The 24,393-nt window shown below is 33.8% G+C and overlaps 2 protein-coding genes across 31 annotated transcripts in view; one reads left to right on the forward strand and one right to left on the reverse strand.

Annotated features, from left to right (window-relative positions):
* PPIP5K2 (diphosphoinositol pentakisphosphate kinase 2) overlaps positions 1-10,899 on the reverse strand; it is a 102,379-nt gene extending 91,480 nt beyond the window's left edge. For 9 of the 28 annotated variants that reach the window (XR_013764795.1, XM_079145830.1, XM_079145832.1 and 6 more), the window contains exons 1-2: positions 10,687-10,897; positions 3,125-3,506 (exon numbers count right to left, since the gene is read on the reverse strand). Coding sequence is in view for 26 of the 28 variants with exons in the window: in XM_079145830.1 (XP_079001956.1) it covers positions 3,125-3,238 (114 nt within the window). In the remaining 2 variants the exon portion in view is untranslated. Of the gene's footprint in view, positions 1-771; positions 846-3,124; positions 3,507-10,686 lie in introns of those variants that run through there. The other 19 variants (XM_079145840.1, XM_079145836.1, XM_079145835.1 and 16 more) reach the window with 5 other exon arrangements.
* Positions 10,900-10,987: 88 nt separating this feature from the next.
* GIN1 (gypsy retrotransposon integrase 1) overlaps positions 10,988-24,393 on the forward strand; it is a 28,465-nt gene continuing 15,059 nt past the window's right edge. The window contains exons 1-4 of one of the 3 annotated variants that reach the window (XM_079145884.1): positions 10,988-11,098; positions 17,661-17,806; positions 19,455-19,648; positions 21,002-21,307. In XM_079145884.1, coding sequence (XP_079002010.1) covers positions 17,668-17,806; positions 19,455-19,648; positions 21,002-21,307 — 639 coding nt within the window. In that variant the 5' untranslated portion in view covers positions 10,988-11,098; positions 17,661-17,667. Of the gene's footprint in view, positions 11,099-11,134; positions 11,327-17,660; positions 17,807-19,454; positions 19,649-21,001; positions 21,308-24,393 lie in introns of those variants that run through there. The other 2 variants (XM_079145885.1, XM_079145886.1) reach the window with 2 other exon arrangements.

A 24,393-nucleotide genomic window follows, 5' to 3' on the forward strand; every position in this document is an offset into this window, starting at 1 on the left:
TACATAAATAGTAACAATAGTAACTTAACAGTTTGTGAAGTACTGGAAAGTCACTCTGGGTCTTTGCATCCTGGTGCTTAATAGTTTCTCAACTATAAAAAGCTGTGTCCAGTTTCTCATTTTGATTCTTCTTTCTTTTCCATTACTTTACATATTTTATAAGACATTATAATTATAATCTGTACTCAAAAGTGGTTTACCATATTTTCTCTTACTATAATCCAAAAATAAAATCAGATAGCGTCAGAATTAAGTTGTTCTTCTTTTTGCCTCTTCCAACTCATGAAATTTAGAGTTCAAACCAGTATTGAATTTTATTATAAAACAAATAGATAATAAATTGTATCCTTCCTGGAATCTGCTATCTTAATTTTCTCTGATCATCCAGTTTTATGTTTTCTTATTCAATTTTTATCCTGATGAAAAGCCCTGCTATAGCTCATTATAATGTTACTAAAGTAGATACATTAGGGCAGCATAAGTATTCAACCTAACATTTCACACTGTTAGTTTTTTTTTAAAGGTAGTATATTGTGTTTTCTATTACAGACCTATTAATGAATCTGCTCATTGGCTAAGAGGATAAGGAAACATTCACATTAAAAATGTAAACAAACAAACTTACATTCTTAAGACAAATTTGGTGAATTTTCCTATTAGGTAAGAAAACTAATTCTTAAAACAGATATGAGTTATTTTGTTAGCTTTTCATTGCTGGGACAAAATAATGAGAAAAACAACTTAAAGGAATAAATAATTATTTTGGCTCACAGTTGCAGAAGTTTCAGTCAGTTAGGTCCACTGCTTTGGGCCTGAGGCAAGGGAGAACATCATGGTAGAAAGGCCTGGTGGAAAAAAGCTGCTCACTTCATAGCAGCTAGGAGGCAGAGAAAAAGAGAGGACGGGGCAAGGGACAAGATATACCCTTCCAGGGCACACCCCCATGGCCAACTTCCTCCAACTAGGCCCCACCTCCTACAGTTTCCACCACATCCCAGTAATGACATCAAATTATGAATTCTTCCATGGATTAATTCATTTATCAATCACTTTCCTAAATTTGCACCTCTGACTATTGCTACACTGGGAACTAAGCCCTCCACATATGAGTCTTTGGGGGATATTTCATATCCAAACCATAACATTATATTAGATTTAATGCCTAACAAAATTGAAGCTCACATTTTTTAAAACTATAAAGGAGAATGACAGTTCTATAATGAAATTATAGGTCAAAAGAAACAAACTTCTTGGAAGTGTTAACTGCACATCATGAATACAAGTTCAGTTTATTTAACATCAATACTCCAAGAACTTTACTGTCTAAAGTCTAGTTATATAGGAAGTACTGTTACCAAAAAACTTTGAGTGTAAAAGAGAACACAGCAATAATATAGTAACTTGTGACACATGGAATACAAGTATATATGTCAAGATGTTGACACAGTACTAAGGAAGATATCATCAAATTTGTCATGGGAAGAGTACAAAGATTGGAGTGAAAGACACAAAATCTGAGCAGGGTTTTGAAGACTAAAACATATTCATCTGCTACATCAAAATAAGAGCATTTTAGAGCAACAAAGAACCACATTCAACAGCAAATATATATGATATAGCATGGATAAGTATATAGAAAAAAATTTTTTTTTTGGTACTAGGAATTGAACCTAGGGGCACTCTACCACTGAGCTACATCCCCAGCCTCTCCCCTCCCTGCCCTTTATATTTGTATTTTGAGAAAAGGTTTCACTCAGTTAGGGCCTTACTAAGTTGATGAGGTTTGCCCCAAAGTTGTGATCCTCCTGCCTCAACCTCCTGAGACACTGGGACTACAGGAGTGCATCACTGCACCCAACTGGAAGTAAAATTTCAATGTTACTAAAACATAAAAGATAGGAAGGGTAGAAGATAACGAACTATAGATAGCAATGTGTGATAAGTCTTTACACGTAAGAAGACAGAACTTGTTCTACCAGTGGTATTCACATCACACTGTTCACAACTCTAGAAAAAAAGTGTAAGGCTAGTTGGGGCCAAGTCAGTATGCTTTCTAGTCTAAGTGAACCAGAGAAGTTCTTATAGGACTTCTAGATAAGACTTTAGATGAAGAAAAGTTCTGAATGGGCAGAGAGAAGTTTGACAATCATTATTTTCTCAGGGGTAGGTAATAGGGAAGATGCTCTGTACTAAGGATAGGATAGTCCAGTTTGCACTACAGACATTTGTAACTTTACTAAGAACTATGTTACTGTGGAAAAGGGCTTAAAAAGCTATTTTTGGTTTGTTTGTTTGTTTTTACCAAGTATAAATGGTTTCCTTTTAAAATAAGATTATCTTTCCAACTTAACTTAGAAAACTAAACATGTATTATAAGTCTGTATTTTAAATCAGTCCTTAGAATATAGCAATCTCTACTGAAAAAAATCAATGATGACTAAGGAATACATTGGAATGATTTAACTGTAGCAAAATGAACATATTAGATGGGTGTCATTCCTAAGATCTTGGGTAGGTGTAACATTCTAACATATCACAAAGAGAATCAGACACATTTATTTGCAGTATGTTCACACACTTATGCAAGTGAGCCAGCCTCTCCTTCTAGCCAGTTTGTAGACTTCTGAATAGCTAATAAATAGTGGTATCTTCAGTTCAAACAGCACTTCCATTGACCACAGGATAAACAATGAATTTGATTAAGCAGTCTTCTTCTTTAGTTCCTTCAAAATTATTTGTCTTCACCTCTTAATCAATGTATTTGTTATATGTTTTACAAACAAGAAGTAATTCTGATACATGGCCCAGATTTCTACTTCTCCTAGTCACTGTTTTTCTGCACAAACCCAAGTTACACTATGTATATCACTGAAAGAAACTAAAATAAGCATCACTAGAAATAACTTAGAAATCTGAACTTTATCTGTTTATCATATTTCTTGATTCACCATAGATTCAATAACGTTACTCACAAAACAAAATGTACTTTTTCAGTTTAAAAAATTTCTAACAAATTTGTACATGAAAAAAAATCTTAATTTAAGATCAAAGTATTCATTCACATTAAGAGGGATTAGTAAAAATTTTGAACGGTATTGCTCTCTCACCCAAAGAAACAACTTACAGAATCATCTTCCTCATCATCATCTTCATCTGCATGGTGGAAGAAATGTCGATAACTTCCAGGGTTTATTTCTGTATCTTCAGGCCCAACAAAGAATCTGGGGGCTTCACTCATTTTTATTTCATTTGATATACAATTATCTATATTGAAAAGGCTTCTAAATAAATAGTATCAGAAGAAAGCATTCTCCCTATACTAGCTGACACAGGACTGCTGCAGTTTGTTTCTGCTTACACAATCACTTGAAACTGATGACAGTTAGTTGGCAAATATTCCTTTGTTCTCAGATATCATTGCTTCATTGTGGATATCAAAGTTGCTGCTGCAGTTTAAAATACAATGAGGCTATTGTATTCCTGAGTTGATACAGCAATCCTTTTACCTAAAATGCAATGAAAAAGTTAATTTTGAGGGTGTACTTTAAAATATTTCTATTACTTAAATAATTTTAAGTGATGCTTATATAATCAGCACCAATAACTTGATGAATACTATAAAAATAAATTTTTTTCCATAAGATTAATTACAAGTGTAGTCTTCAGTAAAACACAGCACAGCAGTTTGATAAGGTGATACAAAATAATAAAAAACTACACACTAAATTCTTCAATTCTAGAAATAAAAAATTGAGAAAATTATTCCAATTATAACAAAATTATATTAAAAGCTAAATCCTTTAGCACATAGCTCAGAACTATCTGAATGGAATGGAATAGATGAAATGTAATATGGGCTTAAAAGCTACTAAAAATTGAGCACTAATCTGAAATGACATTAAATTGATTAGTAAAAGTTCAGTTTGAAAACAGGATTTTAGGAAATGTAACATTAGAATACATTCTAGTCCATACATAAATCTATTTTTTTAAAAAAGGAACAGAATGAAAAGATTTCTAACAGTAGTTCTTAAACTTGCAGAATTTAAAAACTATTTAGCAAATCTAATAATATATAATAATATCTATCTAATATCTTTATCCCAAAAATGTACACTAAACTGTGCAAGCAATTTTATGTTCTTTAATGACAAACTCTTAATCAGGCACCCATAAAATCTGTTAAGAAACTATCATGTAATAGTGCTATGATTGAAAAATATTTACCAAAGTTGTTTACATGTACTTGGACTCTGTTAATATTAAAATTAATTATCTACTAAGATAAAATTATATATCAAATCCTTCAACTGCTTACTGGTATTATAAGACATTACTTGATCCAATAATTGTATGATTACATGAATGGTATGAATCTACATGGTGTACATAGAAATGAAATGATGTACCCCTTTTGTGTACAATGAATCAAAATGCTGTCTATAAAAAATTTTAAAAATAATTAAATTTTTAAAAATGTTGAGCAATATGCTAGATAGAATTGCACCATACAACTCTAATCCCTTTCCTGTGTGTTTTTAAGGTTGATACAATGCTTTAAGAGGCTAACACAGAAGGGTAAAAGACACTTCCATAAAACAGAGACTAGACTGCAAAACTCCTCCTGTCTGGAGTTTCAGCTGGGAAAAAAAAAAAAAGGTTGGCAATGTATCTGAGTGGTAGAGCATCCCTGGAATTTACTCTCCAGTATCACCGCAAGAAAAAAAAAAAATGCCTTTTGTTTCTATTCTTTCTGCACTGTTCAACATTAAAAAATTTTTGCTGATAAAGAAAAAAAGTTTCCAATTAATATAACACTTGATAGCAGTAGATAAGTTAATCTCAGCTGTTTTGTGCCAAACTGTCCTTATGTAAATATCCTTAGGTTTCTTCTTTCTTGTTTTTTACTCTTCCTATTTAAACACAGCTCAAATATTTCAGCAGTGGAAAGGTCATGAGTCAGATATACCTGTTTCAATCTGTCACTACATAACTACATTGTAACTTATGCTAGTTTCTCTGAGTCTTAGTTTCTTCCCTATAAAAAAGGGAGTATACTAACAGCCTGTAACTGTGAAAGTTGAAGGTAGCAGAAGTGCTTGACACATATTAAACACTCATTAAACCATAGTTTCTATAAGCATTTCTATAAACCAATTCCCAACTAACATAGAAATCTAATAATGCTCTTTATTTGCTGAAATAAATTAATTTAATCAATAAATACTATTCATCTATTATAAAAGGTACAACTATTAGGTACTAGCAATTGTACTTATTGTAGTTTAGGTATCTAATAAAGGTGATAAAACTTCTGTTTTAGAAGTTGAGATAAAATTAAGTTTTAAAAATCATATAGTTTTAGAATATTATTTTGAAATATCTGAAACACATAAAACTGAAATTTAAAAAAAAAATCAGTTAATTATCCCACAACCCAGGGGCAGGACTAATAATTGTAGTTCTTGGTTGTAGAGTTAGGTTATATTTTCTCACATTTTTGTGATACTTAATTATATATATATATATATATATATATTTATGGAAATTGACTTTTTTTGGAGGGGTTTAACTGTGTATCCCATTGATATTTTTCCAAAACAACATTAAATAATCATTGAGATGTCTCCTTTTTTTCCACTTATTCAAATTCCATTTCAGCCTTTAATGTTGCTTGAAGTACACAGGTAATGTCTCTCATTTGTTTATAAACTTATATCTGAAATCATGTCTGATTCATTCATTTGGAGAAAGGCAATAATTAAATCAACAAAGAAATACGTTAGGAAGATCTCTCTAATAAGATGACAGTCAAGCATAAATTTAAATAAAATCAGGAAATCAGCCACGAAGAGTTAAGAACATTTTAGGTATGAAACATAAAACATTAAAGATCTTAAAGCAGAAGTGTGTTTGATGTATTTCCCATGTTCAACGAATAGTAAGGAAGCTGGAGCACAGCGGGCAAAGAAAGAATGGTTAAAAAGAAAAAAAAAAGATGTCAGAGAAGTAGCTAAGATGTATAGAAATGACTAAGAAAAAAATCAATTTTTATTGGATTACATTTCAGAGAATGGGGGAGCAGAAGTAAAGTCAGGTTAAACAAGTCCCCCCGCCCCAAAGGACGTTGTTACAAAGGTGGGTAGACCAATTTGGGTTTCAGAAGAACATATGGTTAAAGAAAGTTGTTTTTTCCCTTCTGTTATTTGATTTCAATATATGAGAGATATTTACTACTTACAAATATTATTAAAGGGCTAAACAAGTTGGTGGTAAGAGGATAGATTCAGGAGTTCAAATAACTGGGTTGGAATCTTGATTCCAATAACTGTATGAACTTGAACAATTTCTCAGGGCCCCAATTCCTCATCTGTAAATTGTAACTATCTCATAGTTTGTTGGAAGGATTAAATATAAGATAATACATTAAAAATGTTTGTATCCTAATTTCAAGACCATACTCCTTATCAATTAAGTCAGAATGTTTGAGAGTTATCTGATAAGTAATTAATTTGTTAATGCAGAGTTTCCTAACATGCTGCCTCACCATGAATGAATTATTGGTATGTTAAGAAATTGTCTCAGCCATTAAGACAGCAGTAACCTCCTGGTCAATTGCCTCCAGCAGCATTCTCTTCAGTTTCCCAAAATATAGGACGTATACTATAATTATTTATATATGCCTTCATGTGAAAAAAGTTGAGAAGCAATTAGTTAATACTGTGGAATTAGGGATATTTTCCTCATCTTAAAAATGCTTGAAGTACATAAATATATGTTCATTATTTTAGTATAAATGAATACTTGAGGCTCAAAAGTTCAAGTAACAGGGGCTGGGGAGATAGCTCAGTCCGTAGAGTGCTTGCCTTGTAAGCACTAAGGCCCTGGGTTCGATCCCCAGCACTCTAAAAAAAAAAAAAAAAAAATTCAAGTAATGAGAACTTGATGAAATCATATTCAAGGATCACATATTCAATAAGGGTGGCAAAATGCCAGATTTCAGTTAAAAGCAAAAAATCAGGACTCCATAGTTATTATTACATTACTGCAAATACTTAAAAAATTCTTGGAAAACTACAAGTATGGAATAAATTGTTTTTTTCCTCTCACCCAAGTGGCATATATATTCTGATACGAAATTAAACAAAATGAGCCCTATAGGAAATCTAGGATGTGCTAAATGGTTTATTCCACTTAAAACTGATAATTGAACCAAATATAGTTTACAAATATAACATTTCAACATTATTCAGCACTTTGAGCAAGGTTTAGTCATAAATTCCAAAATACATTAACTTTTAGTCCTTATATATACATTAATCAAATATCAGAACTGAACTTTTAAGATTCCTCTGTAGCAGTGATCTCCAAGTGGACTATAATCATCTCAGAATTATACTTGTAAAAACACAAGTGACTGGGCCTACCACAAATTTTCTCAATCAATAATTCTTAACTAGATAATGTGTATTTTAATACATGAATGAGCAGCTAGGTTTGGGAACCTCTTTAAATCTGTGCAAAAGACAACTATTACTTAACTCCTGATTTCTAAATTTGAAATGAATACCGTCCTATCTAAAGTTTCCACACTCAAAGCAGTAGTTCTAAAACTTCAGCATACATCAGAATCACCTAGAGGGCTTGTTAAAAGTACTAAACTAAAATGTTTGGGTGGTGAGGACTAATATTTTGAGTTTCTAAAAAGTTCCAAGGTGACGCTGATGCTGTTTAACTAAGAAACACACTTTGAGAACAATTGCTATATTCTTTGACAAAACTGGGTTTGAATGCTTTTTCTGAAATTTGCTCAGTCGTGTCCTTAGTCAAGTTATTGAACCTATCTAGCCATCATCTGTAAAATGGGATTATAAATTTCATTATTGTTTTGAAGACTAAATAACAATGTCAGTGCCTCAAAAACTAGCATATGTTAAGCACTTAATAAATGTTAGCTGTTTATATGTTCTGTTAACTGTGATAAATAAGACAAGATTTTTTACCTTACTTTAACTAGCAAGGAATAAACACAAACAACTCAGTTTAGAATGTCACTACTTATCTTCCACCTAAGGAAGCCACAGCAACTTCTCTTTGTCAATGCTGCTGCTGGAGACTTCATTACATCTTTTCCAGTCTCACCACACTGCTTGAGACTATCATAAACAATGCCTAGGATAAAGTCTTCTCTTTCATAGATTTATTGGTCCTGACCAGAGCTATTAGTCCTCCAAAAAAAAAAAAAAAAAAAAAACCATTCAGAGGCCCCTTACCTGAATACTAAAATCTGTCAAAGTTGTCACTGTAGCCCTTTCCATACGCTCCCTCAAGGCCCAATTTTAAACTAGTAAATCTCTGCTCTCCAAATCAGAGAAATGAGAGCTCTAGTTCTTGCTGCTCAACCTGAACACAGCTACATAACCAGTTCTCCTTATGTCCCCAAAGCATTTTCCAGTGGAATCACTATTATAAATGTGACTAAATTCCAGGGCACTAATAGAAAGCTACATAACAGGGTATTAGATAGGCTTCTTCAGGATGGCAAAGGTAAACTAGCATCATTTCTAAGATTATTTATTTTTAAAAAGTCCAATTTCCATTCAACCTGTGCATTGATTTGTTGTTGTTGTTTTTCCTTCTTCAAATGTTCATATAATATTATTCTGCTGAGTCTGCATTTCCTTCTATCTGGAAAGCACTCTTCCCTTATAGAATAGGACGTCCTATTCTTCCTTAAATAATTGACTGAAAGGCTTAAATAAAGGTTTTCCTGACAACTATCATGCCTCTTTGAGACCTGACTACACACCAAAACCCTCTCCCACCCAATATGCTCCACAGTATTTCAGATCTATCTTTACAACTGTCTTTAGAGCTGGGGTTTTTTTCCTTACCAAATGTATTATGAAAAATTTTAAATATTTAGAAAAGTTGAAAGAACAGTTCACTAAACAACCATGTGCCCACCATTAAACTCAACAATGACCAACGTTTTTCCAAATTTACTTGTAACTTATGTAACCACATAACTCTATACATATTTTTTCTGCACCATTTGAAAGTAAGCTGTAGGCATCAATACACATCATCTCGAAATACACTGGCATTCATCTCCAAACATAATTGCATCTTTCTACTTAATCACAATACCATTTCCACCCCAGAAAATTACTAAATGGTTCTAAAATATTGTCTGTATGTAGTTGCCTGGTATCTTTTGGAGAACAAGGACCTCAACTATATATTTTCAGCACTTAACTTGGTGTAAAGCAATTATTTGGGTGATTGATTAATAAATGTTCTAGGGCTGGGGATGTTGCTCAGAGGTAGAGTGCTTTCTAGCATGCACAAGGCCCTGGGTTCAATTCCTAGCACACACACAAAAAAATTCTATCAATTGTTCAGTTTAATAAACCCTCACAGCTACTCTGTAAATCATATGAGTTTAAAACTTAATAGAAAGCTTTGATTTTACACCCATAAACTTCCTGCACACCAGTTAAGCACTAGTTTTAAATAAGCCTGTGCTATAGTATTTGGGATTTCGAACTACTTAATCACAATACTGATACACCATAAATATAGAAATCATGTCTGTCACTTGTCAGACACAAGTAGGAACACACAATTTTATTTTAAATGAATGAATACTTTTAGTCACTAAAAATGTTGGTGAAAAAACTGGAATTGTGTAAGAATAATGATAAGGCAGTAGAATGCAGATTTTGGACCCAGAGAGATTTAGTTTCTAATACAGATTCAAATGTTTACTTGCAGCAAAAGTTTATTGGGGCGAGTTACTTGACCTCTGTAAGCCTCAATTTCTACCTTTATAAAATGGGGGTAATGATCTAATATACCTCTAAGAAATTTTGAGAGGAGTGACCTGTGTAAAGCACTTGGCACAGTGCTCATTAATGGAAGCTATCTTCGTTATTTTATCCATCTGAAACAAAAACTATATATTTCACTGAGGAATTTATAGTAGCAAAACAAAATTCCAACCCAGTATAGGGCGAGGATGCTAGTTGCTGAAGTCAGCCATGCTTCTTACTTCTACAGCTAAACCTTCCAGCTTGCTAAACCAGGATAACTATTAACCACAGGACTCCGAGGTTGTAAGCTCCCAGGAAATTGCCCAGAATGTCGTGAGTGAGATCCAAAGGTCACTTCCCACAAACTAGGATGCAAGTCTCCAATCGATTAGGTGCAGCAGTGAACTGCAGCCTCCGACCTTAACAGAAAACTGCACGACGCAAAAGGCTTTTGTTCTTTCAAAGTGGGCGTGGAGACGACGACGAGCAGAGGAACAAAGACTAAGGAATGAAAATCAAAATAGCCTCCTCTACCCACAGCTGTCCCCAAACTCCTTGGTGGAACTAGTGGCAGCTAGGGGAAGTTCCGCAGTTCCCTAACTTAGCTGCCATTTGTGGCGTTTCAAACCCAAGAAACGAAAAAGGAAAGCAATGGAGGAGAAGGAAGGGAAATTTGAGACGTGAAGGGTCACTGCAGGCTGTACTGTCACTCCCCGCCCGCGATGCCATTAGGTCAATACATGCTCCTCCAAGGAGTGCATGTCTAGGGTCCGAAAAGCAGAGGAGACAAACCAAATGCCTACCAGCAGCAGCAACCATCTGGAGATCAGGTTCTGTATCTCCTGTTTTCCATCGATCTTGGGGCCCTCACCTGACACGGATGCGGTCGTCAGGCGAGCTACTGGAAATGGCCCAGCACATCCAGGTTTCGGTTTCTTCACCCTTTAATTCCGGGGACAAGGGTGAGTGAGGTATTGGTCCTGAGACTGCAGCTGTACGTGCGCACGTGGGTCTTCTTCCTTCAGTAGCAGATTAAGGGACCTCGGGCACTACTACACCTCATGAATCCCGGGCACGCCTCTTCTTCACCCGCCTAGGGTCTCACACAGAAATTTGACCGGGCGGAACAATTTCCGGCGAGAGCCCAACGATCCGCCCTAATCTTTCTGACCGAGGTTCCACAGGCTCAGGAAGGACCGACAGGGATATTTCCGCCTCCGGTAGCACCAGATAAGTCGCGAGAGGAGGCTTAAATACAGTCGTTTGCATTTAGGACCACTTCGGTGAGTGGTCGTTCTGATGTGCTTCGCCATACGTACTTTTACTTTATTTTATTTTTTAAAGTGAAGTATAACCTGACAATAATTTCAAAACCATTTTCTTCGACTGAAGGCTGAAGATTTTGCGCAGGCGCCGTTGGGGCGGGAGGGCCCTGAACGTTGCGACGTCCCACCCCAGCAGGCTAGAAAAGGGGCGAATACTGTTGTCGGGCCCTGAGAGGTGACAATTAGGTGGGATTGAGTTTTACTCAGCTGTCGTTTACCTGCTTGTGCGTAGTTTATCTGAACCTTAGTCTTAAAAGTCAGTTAACGAGCCATCAAAGTGTTGGGGAATACTTCTGCACAGTTAAAGTAGTGGTTGAGATTCCGAGGGAAGGAGTGAATTCGAAGGTCGGCTGCGGCTCTAGACTGACGTTAGGGCTTTCTGATCCATACTTTATCATAGTTGTGATTTAATCTGAAACGTTACCCCAAATTAAAAACTTCTGTGACGGGGAGAAAAGTGAGCTTAAGACAGAATCTTGTCACGTAGTTTTAAGGAAAAGTATACATTTTATACCACTGTGGGCTTTCCCCTACGTGTGCATTTCTGAACCAGAGTGGAGAAATAATTTTCAAATGGAAATGAATTTATCTTCATGTGTGTGTGTATGGAATTAAGGGCTTCTGTTGTTAAGCGAATTTGTACGCAGAGGTGAAGCAGATTATAGAGAAGTATCTGGTGTATTGATTTTCCAGTCTTTAACATTGCATAAAATTGTACTGGTCCATTTTTTCAACGATTAAAATAGAATAATTAAAAAATCAAAACACAAATCCATAGTTTTCGTGTTATTGAGACAGAGATTTTACTTTAAGTTGAAATGCATGCATATTACCTTTTAGAGGCTAAGGTTACCAGCTTGATGGTTTTTACCCTTGAGGAAACACAAATCCTTATTTGAAGTGATACTTAACTGTCTTACTTTATTGGACACACAAGATAAAATTATCAAAGGAATTAAGCAACAGATAATCACAAAGGTATTTGTTCATTTTAATCCAGATCCCGACATTACTTTTGCAAAAACAGAAGTTGTGATCAGCCTCCTTAACTACTTTTTCCGATTCATAAATTCTTGAAAATATAAGCATATCCAAAAATGGGCTAAAATAATCTTACTTGTGTAATTCAAACCTTTTAATTTTTCTTTGTAAATGATACTTTTGCTTAATAATCTGTGTATAGAAATTTTTTTGTTTGTCCTGAATGTTGAAGCTTAAAATCATTCTTCTCATAATAACTACTTCTCAAATGGTTGATTTATGGGGACCAGGTGATGAATAGGAAAAATTTCTGTTCTTTAAATTATTCCCTATCAATTCCACTTTTTACCATCTATTTAAAAAGACTATGCTTTTTATGAACTGATTTTTCTTTCTTAGGCATTTTCTGATTTTCCTCATCTGTCTCTACCTTCAGAACAGCATTAAACCATAAAGTCATTAGAGCTGAGTACAGTGGAGCACACCTGAAATCCCAGCTACTCAGGAGGTTGTGGTAGGAGGGTCGAAAAATAGAGGTCAGCCGGTGCAATTTAGCAAGACCCACTCTCAAAAAATAAAAGACTGGGGATATGACTTAGTGGTAGCTTATATAGTGGTATTTTCAAGGTTGTTTTAACTATTCTAAGTCCCATGTCAATTTGAGAATTGGCTTATCTGTTTCTACTAAAGAACTTTCTGGGTTTCTGATTTGGATTGCATTGAATCTTTAATCAGTTAAATTGAACCCATTTTCCTGGGTTCAATCCCCATTACTGTAAAAATATTTAAATAAATAAATAGTCATTTTAAAGGATATGCCTCCTGAATCTTCTGGGTTTTACTATTAGCTGTATGACATTATAAATAAGCATTGCTCTAAAATATTAATCACCATAATGAAAGAACATAGATTTTAAAATCTTTTTCCTTATAAAGATTTTGAGAAAAGAAGGTGTTCTCTTCCTTTAAACAACCTGATGTGAATAATATTTGAATATAGCGATAATTACATATTGCTTTAGTATTTGCAAATGATGTGTCAAATTCATTATCTCATTAATCTTCATTATTGTGGGGGAAAAAAAGGGACAGTCGTTATGTCTTTTTTTCCCCCCAAACATGGGTACTGAGGCTTAGGTAAGTATCAAACACCTGAAATTCTTACTCCATGCCTTCAGAGGCACACCTTTCTTATAGTTCCATATATGTATTCTTACCAACAGTACTGTGCATTTTTGGTTGTACTTAGTATGTCAGGTTTTTTTTTTTTTTCTGTTGCTTATATAGTGGTATTGTATTGTGTTTTCTTTTAGTTGGATTTTTATTGTCTCATAGTGGTGTAGAGTACTTTTCATTTGTTTATTTAACCATATCTCTGGTGAACTGTCTATTCAGATCTTTTGCCCATTTAAAAAATTGGATTGTTTCCTTACAAAGTTTCAAGGGTTCTTTTTAAATGTGATAGAAGTTCTTTATCAGAAATGTGTTTTGCAAACATTTTCTCCCAGCTTTGATTTTATTTTCTTAACCATATCTTTAAAAGAACAAAAGTTATAGTTTTTCTTTCATAGATGATGTTCTTTATTTGGTATTTTGGAAGTCATTGCCAGTTCTAAGCTCACAAAGATTTTATTTTTTATTTTCTTCTAGAATTGAACTTCTGTAGATTTAGGTTTTATATTTGGATCTATGACCCATTGTAAGTTAATTTTTACATGTAGTGCAAGGTATGAATTGAAGTTCATTTTTTTTTTTTCATATAGTTGTTCAGTTGTTCCAGTACTTATTGAAAACCTTATACTTTCTTCATCAAATTACTTTGGAACCTTTTCTGAAAATCTGTTTACCATATCTGAGTGGATTTTTCTTGGAGACTGTATTCTTTTCCATGGATCTACTGCTATCATTTTGCTAGTACAATAGTCTTGCCATACCATCACCTGGTCCCCAGAAACCAAGTCTTGAAATAATGTAAAGTTCTTTAAATATGTTTATTTACTTTTCAAGGTTGTTTTAACTATTCTAAGTCCCATGTCAATTTGAGAATTGGCTTATCTGTTTCTACTAAAGAGCTTTCTGGGTTTCTGATTTGGATTGCGTTGAATCTTTAATCAGTTTGGGGAAAATTTGTATCTTTGTGAAGTTATCCAGCCTTTTCTCCTTGTTAGGATGGGGGTGACTTTACGTCTTTCTACATTCTAGACAGAAGCCTCTGTGGGAATTTTTGAATGATATTTCAGAAAAAGACAATTTGCTTTCTTTGTGTTAATCACTATAATATCCTTATGGGAAGAGATCTTAAGGCTTATCCCTTTATTTGTAAAATGAATGTCATCCCTTACTGCTCTCACAGGAACATCATACTGTCTATCACTTTTTTTTTTCCTCTTCTACATTTTTTTTTGGCAGGTTGGGGGCAGGTACCAGGTATTGAACTCAGGGGCACTCCACCACTGAGTCACAACCCCAGCCCTATTTTGTATTTTATTTAGAGACAGGGTCTCAATGAATTGTTTAGCACCTCTTGCTGAAGCTGGCTTTGGACTTGAGATCCTCCTGCCTCAGCTTCCTGAGCCACTGGGTTTACAGATGTGGGCCGCTTACCCAGTTCCTCTCCTAATGGTCTTTCTCTAGAAGCCCTTCCCTTTAGAAAAACTTTTTGGGTTATTCCCTTCTTGCAAGCAAAACAATCTTTAATTTTTTAAAATTATGGTAATTTGTAACCATTTTTAAGTGTACTGTTAACTAGCATTGTCCATTAATATTGTGTTGCTCTCATCTCCATCCATCTCCATCTCCAGAACTCTCTGCATCTTGTATAAATGAAACTATCCATTAGACAATAATTTCCTTCCTTCCTGCTCCCTATCCCCAGTCTCTGGGTACCACCATTATAATTTCTGTCTATGAATTTGACAGTATTTGTCTTTTGGGGACCTTTTAAATTTCACTTAGCATAATATCCTCAAGACTTTTTCTTGCGGCCCATGAGGGTCAAAAGGATATATATCTTGTTCACAATCATATCTTCATTGTTGAGTTTAGCACATAGCAGGTGTTCAGTATTATTTTAGACCTATGAATGAACCTTGTCTCTATATATCAATAACTGTTTTCATAACTCCTTCCCTTCATAACTAGGAGCAAACTTGCTAAGTTCACTTTCTCAATTTCCAATCCTTATTGCAATTTGTTTTCCGTCTGTCCTTCTGTACTATAATTACTGCCAAAATGACTGGATACATTTTAGTCCTAGATCACTTAATGTCTTCTACTTCTAAGAGGAGAGAAGGCCATATATATATATATATATATATATATATATATATATATATATATATATCTCCTAGGTATGAGTCCTTTGTTATATATATTTATTAAATACATCTTTTTTCAGTCTCCTGACTTGTCTTTTTGCTTTCTTAATAATATCTTTTGATGAACAGATGTTTTGATTTTAATAAAGTCCTAGTGTAATTATTTTCTTTTTTGTGTCCTATTTAAGAAATCTTTGCTTATTCTAAGGATTTTAAGATCTTTTCCTATGTTTTCTCCCAGAAGCTTTTTTGTTTCACATTTAGGAAAACTTATGATTTATCTGGAATTAGCTTTTAAAGAAAATGTGAGGCAGCTGGTTAAGGGTTTTATTTTCCTATACTGTTACAAAATTATTCCAGTGTCACTAAAAAGACTGTATCTTCCCCCATTATATTGAATCTTTTGTTGTAAACTAATTGATTTTACATGTATGGATCTAATTCTGCATTCCCTGTTCTGTTTCAGTGGTCCATTCATCTATTTTCACAGTAGTCCTACAATGTCTTTTTTTTACTTACTTTTATGCAAGGTCTTAAAATCTGATCCATTCATTTTTAGTGTGTTTCTAAAGCTGAAATCTGCTACATTGTTTGGTTTGGGGGTACAACCATCTTTTATAAAATGAAATAATTATATACTTACATGAAAGTGAATTAAACATAGAACAAACTGATAGTACTTTGTAGAAAACTGACCTGTTTTTTAGATGTTAATGGGACTATGTAAGCATTACAGAAATTTTACTTTTAAGCAGCTTATACTTCATGGTAACCTAAGATTGAGGGATATTAGATTTGCATTGGTATTGTCTCTGGAAGTTGTACATAGACCAGAAAAGTGTTATTAGATGTTCAAAGAGCTGTATCATAGGGAAGAGAATTATACAACCCAAGCTATGGTTCATAGGCATAGTCTGTTCTGCTTTGTTCCAACATTCTCTGTATAGTAATATATTCTTTGTTTCATCCCTAGATCCTCCAATGGTCAGAAAATATCTATATTCTTTTTAGAATTTTGAAATTAAAATCATTTGTATCAGAGTTGTAGCAGGAAACCAAAGATGTATTCTCCTGTGATTTCAAAGAAAATTTAATGAAACTCTTTTTTTCAGAGGTATGGATAAGGACAAAGAAACCTGGAGCTTAAAAGCAGCAGAAAATAGTTACCACTTGTAGGACTGAAGTGTCAAGGAGAAGAAATGATTTTAACTTCCAGTGAGAATTAGAGACAAGGAATACAGGCTCCCTGATGGGTACTCTTTGTAAAGGGTTGCAGCTTTACTTAAGAGCCAGTAAATAGATATCCTGACCTCTTTCTTCTCCTGTATTCTGATTTGCCTTGCCACTATCTCCCACTGATGCTTCCAATCAGAAAATGATAAATGCAGCATGTGAGGGTCAGTTTCCTAGGACACAGCAAACAGGAGAGAAAGGCCAAAAGTGGATATGGAGGATTGAGCATGGTAGCAAACAGAATAACATAGACTAGTTCCTTTTAACTGAAAATATGAAATAAATGCTTTTTTTCTTTTTAGAAGGTTCACTATGTTACCTGTAGTCTGTAATAGAAAAGGGTTTTGTTTTGTTTTTGCCAGTATAGCCAGATTTTTCTTTATATAATATTGATAAAATACATATAGGACCAAAATGCATTTTTGTTCAAGATAAATAGTTTACATGTAGATGAGAAGAATGCAAGAGATTTTGGCTACTAAATGTCTTCTGTGTCATGTATCATTAGAACATTTACAAAATATATTTAACATATGATTTGAACATGAGGGGGTTTTGCATTTTGCAATTATCATGAATATGTTTAGAAGTAATATAAAATTACATTTCTCTCCTTATAATCTATTATTTGAATGTCACATAACAGGACCAACCTATGTGAGTAACATTTTCATTGTTGCCACTAAGAGAACTAACCAGACCTTCCAGAGTATATTTGTTCATTTTTCCCCCAGTATGTAGAAAATGTTCAGCATTTCTTATCACACAAAAAGACAAGATAATTTTTCATGATTTATCTCAAAAATAGCTTTTGAATATTTTTGTTCACAGACATCACTCTATTCCTTTTCTGTACCACAATTGTCTCCCTCCCAGAAATATTTTGGGAATGCTGAATTCATATGCAGAAATGTGCCAGAAGCCTGAACTAAAATAGCAACTGAATTAGCTTATTATTTAAGTAATATTTTTAATTACCTTTTACCTAGGTTCACAATGGTCCGTAGTGGAAAAAATGGTGACCTTCATCTTAAACAGATTGCATATTACAAGCGAACTGGTGAATATCATTCAACTACACTACCAAGTGAGAGAAGTGGCATTAGAAGAGCAGCAAAAAAATTTGTCTTCAAAGGTGAAATTAACGTTCAAAATTTTGAATATAAGTTATATATTCTTTTCCACATGTGTTTTGTGTGGATTCCTGATAATTTCTGTGGTAATTTGTTGTTGCTAAACAATTATCAATTAAGATGATGACAGTCAAAAGCAAAATCACACACTGAAACTAACTGGAGGCCAGTAAGCATAAGAAGGGCCTTCCAAATTATAAACAGAGATACCATGAAAAATTGAATAAAACCTAGATAAAAGCCTGTGTGGGAATTAACTGACTTCTCCTTCCTTTGTACTTCAGTATTTAGATGAAGTACCTATTAAAGCACCTATTTAGATGGTGCATTTTTAAGCACTTATGCCACTGTCAATGAGGAACTTACTTGATGTTTAATATGAAAATATTAACAAAGATAACTACTTTGTTTACTAAGGAAGAAATGGAAGGAATTAATTATATTCACTTCTGTGGTTCCCTCACTGCTATAAAATATTCTCAGAATTACATTTATTTTTGCATCCTGAATTCCCTTGAATAGAGTAAATATTTGAAAGGCAGTCCAGTATTTATCTTGAAAGGTCGTGATAATTTTTTGATAATTTTTCCCTTTTCCCCCCCTCCTCCAAAGAGTAAGAGAAGTTTGGGATGGAATAGCTAACAAGTACAGTCACCCAATAGCTAAATGAATGTCAGTGCTTTTAAATAGTTTTGCCCATCGGTACATTCGGCTTTTCCCAAAGCTTATCAGGAAAATTTTAATAAACAATTGCCTGTTCTTGTCTCCTGTGTACACTCCTATCAATAACTCCATATGCTTAAGCAAAGGAGACCCATTACCTCTTAGACCCTTTAAAGTGAGGATTCATTCATTCATTTATTTAATCATTTATTCATTCATTTATTAATTTAATACTGCGATTCAATCCCCAGTACCAAAAAAAAAAAAGGAAAGAGAAAAAAATAATGCGACTAGCTCAGTGCAGTGGTACAGCCCTGTAAATCCAGCCACTGGCAAGTTAAAGTTTGAGTCCATCCTAGGCAATTTAGTCATTTCCTGTCTCAAAAAAATAAAAAAGGCCTGGAGGTTGCTCAGTGGTAGGGTACCCTGGGTTCCATCCTCAGTACTGCAAGAAAAAAAAAAAAAAAAAAAAAACAAAGATTTAGCTTTTTCCTCTTCACCATCCCTATCTTCCAGTCAAGTGTTAGAAAAAGCATAGAGGGGTGATTACTTACAAAACTGCAGTTATGTAACTGTAATATTTTAGAAAATTCTGTTCCAGGAAGTTGCTTTTCTGTATATAATTCATTTGCTAATTTATGCCATTTTTAAGAGGGATCTGCACATATTTTTCCTAGTTTGAGTTCTCCCATGGATAATTTCATACTGTCACAGTTATCACATGCTTTGGTAAATAAGCTAGTTCTGCTTGTTATTCATAACTACAGAATTAAAGCAGCTAGAGCTCTTCCTAGATATCTAATATGTCGTAACAACTAAGGACCTTTCAGATTGTATGGTATAATCATTAAAAATAAACATTGTTTTAAGTGGAGAAAATTTTGTAAATTCAATACCCCTATAGTTTGAAGATAAGGCTATGATTATCTATACTATGTAAATTTCCTTAAAAGTACAGTTTTATCTTTTTGGTATCATTTATTCCAGAAAAAAAGCTGTTTTATGTTGGAAAAGACAGAAAACAAAATCGTTTGGTAATTGTTTCAGAAGAGGAAAAAAAGAAAGTTCTAAGAGAATGCCATGAAAATGACACTGGAGCTCATCATGGCATATCCAGAACCCTCACTTTAGTGGAATCCAATTACTACTGGACTTCTGTGACCAATGATGTCAAACAGTGGGTATGGCTTTATGTATTTAGAATATTTTGAGTAATGTCTTTTTAATAAACATGCAAAATTCATTGTTGCTCCATATTTATTCTGGGTAACATTTCTCATTAAGACTTTTTGTATGAGAGTTTATGTACAAAAAAATTATTAAGGAGTTTTATTTCCCTTCACAATTCTTTTAAATCACTAAACTATAATTTGAACTAAAATCAAAGTATTGTTTAAACATTTGAAAATGCCATATTTGTATAGATGATTTAGAACCAGATTTTCATCACCGAACTTCTTTGTGTAGACAGAATTTAAATGGGGCTGAAAGTCCTTTGATTAAATTCTTACATATTTAATGCCAGTCATATTTTCTGTATGTTTGAGAATATTTTCATAAATTAGACCCAGTTTCTGCTCTTAGCTTTTGTTTCTATTCCAACTTGAGGTAGAAAGTGTCCAACATGGCTGAAACCCCAAACCAAATTAAAACAAAATCATATCATGAACCTGCCTTTTATAATCATGCAGTGAAATCTTTGTTACTGAACGTTTATCATTTGAGAATGGATATGATCTTTTGAAATAATCAGAGGTTATTTGTGATTTAATCTGGTGAATAAGTGAAAGTTGAAAAATGAAGTTTGATCAAAAGTAGCTATGACTATACTGTAGTAAGATCATTTTTTAAAATTTTCTTAAGAATTAGGTTTGAAATTGTTTTCCAAACTGAAATTGTAGAAGTATATTGAAAAATGGCACCATCTATAAATTGATCATTGATCTCTTCTCACCTCACTTAACTAAAACATGGGCTTTTTTTTTGTTCACTGACCCCCCTTTTTCTGTCCACAAGGACCTAGAGAAATTTCTGGCATCTATATATGTTGTTTTATTGAAATTATATTTCAACAAATATTCTTGGAATAGATGAATGAATGAACATCTTAAGAGTGAAAACTTTAGAAACATCTTTTGCATATAGAAACTATCAAGTATTTAAAATCATAGAAGATGAATCATCATACAGTTTCCCATCAGTATGTACAGTCTTGTCAATAAAAAAGTAAAATAGAAAAACTTACTTTAAGATCTATTAGTTTAATAAATATTTATTGAATGTGAATCAGAATCATGTTCCACATGAATAAAACCCTAAAAGATGGTCATTTGATAGACGTAGCAATTAATATTTGCTTATTGTTGTCAGTGAAAGGTTTAATTTAGTTTGCTGTTCTTAGTCCAACCATTCATCTTTCAAGATGCAAAGTACCTTTTAACCATTTCAAAATTATGGTTTATAAGATTGATTTTATATGATCTAATCTATATTAACATTTGTCTTTATTTTCTTTATTGTTCTACTCTTTGTAGGTATATGCTTGTCAGCATTGCCAAGTGGCAAAAAATACAGTTATTTTAGCACCTAAACAACACCTTCTCAAGGTGGAGAATCCATGGAGTATAGTTACTGTTGACCTCATGGGACCTTTTCATACAAGCAACAGAAGTCATGTATATGCTATAATCATGACAGATTTGTTTACAAAATGGGTTATGATTTTGCCTCTGTGTGATGTTTCTACATCAGAAATTTCTAAAGCTATCATCAATATATTTTTCTTATATGGGCCTCCTCAGAAAATAATAATGGACCAAAGAGATGAATTCATTCAACAGGTAAGATGAATAAACTACTTAGGTTTGAGGGCATATTCTTACTGCCCTTCAGTGGCTATCACACAGTGCCCTGTGCATTATAGAGTGCTTAATAAGTTCTGATAAATTGCTATAGTACAAGTGTAGTTGTACTGGAAATTAGGAAACTAGAATTTTAGTACTTATTGTGCCACTAGGTATTTGTAAACCTATTTTTGGGAATCATCAAACTGAAATGAGAAAGGTGGACCAAATAATCTTGGTTTGCTTCTAGCCCATGAAAGTAGAAGAGATTATGGGAGAAAAGGAAGGGGGTTAAGGGGTAGGGAGAAGGGACAGGAAAAAGGAGAAATTATAGAATTAAATTAACCAAATAATGCTATATATTTATATGAACATACCACAGTGAATTACACCTTCACGTGTATCTATAAAGTACCAATCAAAAAAAAAAAAAAAATAGAGGGCAAACCAATGAGTAGAGGAAGGGGAGCAGGTGGAAAGGAAGCAAATTATGTTCCATACATGTATGATTATGTCAGAATGAACCTCACTATTATATATATAAGTAGAATACACCAATAAAAACATAAAAATTTATAATTGACAGGTAAAGGGGGACTTGACTAGGTGGAACATCTTATACATGAATGAGAGTATTCAATATTGAAAGCTATTTTTCCCTTTGTCCTGGTCTCTTACCTAATTAAAGTTAATCTGAAAGGATAAGCAGGCAAGAACATACATGAAAAGTCTAAAAGAGAAATGTAATACTATTAAACTTAAGGTCTATTTTAAATTTTTATAATTAAACCAGGTATGGCGGTACACACCAGTAGTCCTAGCTACTTGGAAGACTGAGGTGGGAGGATCACTTGAGCCCAAGCGTTCCAGATGAACCTGAGCAACAAAACAAGACTCTGTCGTACAAATAAAAAAAGAAAGAAAAAAAAAGTATTAAATTTCATAAGTGACAGGTTACTTTATAGGAATAATCAGAGTTAGCTAGACTTTCTTGGTTCACAGTACCTATGATGTCTCAGTCCAAAAGAAATACCTAAAGTTGTATTTACTAAGAGTTAGGGTTTGTGTGTGCATCTGTAAGACTGGCCCCATGTTCTACTAGGGACTATCCTCATGATTCACTAGGAGGACACAGCATATAGGCATATTCATGGCTAATGTTTATTCAGTGGAAGGATATAAAGCAAAATCAGCAAAGAGGGAAGGTATATGGGGAGAAGTCAGAGAAATACAAGAAATAGTAGCTTGTATAAACTCCTAAGATCTCTCCCAGTGGAGTTACACAGGATGTGTTTATTTTCCTGCAGCAGTGAATTGTGATGAGGCATGTGGAATATTGCCTATATGGGAAAGAAACTCTTTAGAGACTCAGTGCCTAGAGCTTTTCTTGGGGCCTCTTCTCTTAGGCACCCTCTACCTGACATATAACAAAATTGCAAACGCTCAGAAGGAAAAATGTTTAGCAAAGCCACATAATTTGTATAAACTATTCAGGCATACTTAGCCACCCTTATCAAAAAATGGTTACAACTTGAACCAGAGTCCAAGATCTAGGCATTAGCCAAGGACCAACCTTGTAAAGAGGATTTTCTTTTTTTCTTTTTTCTTTTCTTTTATTTATTTATTTATTTTGGTACTAGGGAATGAATCTAGGTTCTCTTAAAAACAGCATCTCAGGCTAGGGAGATAGCTCAGTCGGTAGAGTCCCTGGGTTCGATGCAAAAAAAAAAAAGCGTCTCAGTTACTTAGGGCCTTGCTAAGTGGCTGATGCTGGCTTTGAACTCTCCATCCTCCTGCCTCAGCCTCCTGAGCCACTAGTGTGTGTTACCACACCCATCATAAGGAGGACTTTCAAAGGATAGGGGTCTCAGATTTTCCATTTTAACTCTTTTCTGCACAGGTCTATACAGATAACTTAATAAGCTTTTACATCCTAACTCAGTATCCATTTTAAAATATAACACCTGTAGCCAGGGTAATAGATCAGTGGCAGAACATATGTTTAGCATACACAAGGTCCTAGGTTTAATTCTTAGCACTAAAATAATAATGAAAATAAAATGTGTGTGTGTGTATGTGTGTGTGTGTGTGTGTATATATATATATATAAAATACAAATTGAAAGCATTTTTATTTTATTCTTAAATAATCAATTTTTGCTAGTAGTTTTTATGTACTTGTTGTCCATTACCTAATGGAAGTCAGGCAATGAGGGGCACACTTCTAATCCCAGCTACTTGGGAGGTTAAGGTGGGAGGATCAAGAGTTTGAACCCAGCCTGAATAACATAGCAAGATCTTTTCTCAAAAAAAGAGAAACAAAAAAGCCAAAGGAATTCACTAATGATAATATAGAAGCCATTATGATTAGCCAGCAGTTTTTCCAACCATGCTTAAAGTCATGTAACTTTAACATTTTACTAAAGATAATAAATGTTTATAAGTTTTTTTGTGAGGTTTCTTTATGACAAAATAGAAAAAGTCATACATGATTGGGAAAAATTGTACTTTCTGCTGTGTTTAAATTGAAATATTTCTCAGAAGAATGGTGGTGAAAAAGTAAAATGTATTCTTTTGTCAGCAAATGCAGAAAACACTGCTAGAGTGTTGAAGTAAGTTTAGAACAATACACAACATGGGAGATATATTAGACATTTGAGTAAAAATTCAGATGTTTCTAACATATCTCAGAATAGAGTATTGCTGAAGTTGTTTCAATAAAAGACAAACTTTTTAAATCTCTGAAGGAAGAGAATAAGCCTTTTTAAAATTTGTTCTTTTTAAATATACATGACAGTACATTTTAAAATATACATATATGTAGTATAACTCTTTCTAATTAGGATCCCATTCTTTGGGTGTATATGATGTGGGGTTACACTAGTTATGTGAGAAAAAGCCTTTTAATGGGAAGATTTCTTTAACTTTTAAAAAAATGTCATAGAAAACCAAAATTATAATGACTGATAGTATATCTGGTTAGATGGTTGAGGTAAAAGGTTGATGGGATAAGGATGTCAAGATAGCATTTCAGAAGTGTATTCACTGGATCATTTCCAGGCAACCTTTGGAAACAAAGAGATT

This window comes from Sciurus vulgaris (assembly GCF_902686455.1).
Source record: "Sciurus vulgaris genome assembly, chromosome: 6".
In the NCBI taxonomy this organism is placed as follows: Eukaryota; Metazoa; Chordata; class Mammalia; order Rodentia; family Sciuridae; genus Sciurus; species Sciurus vulgaris.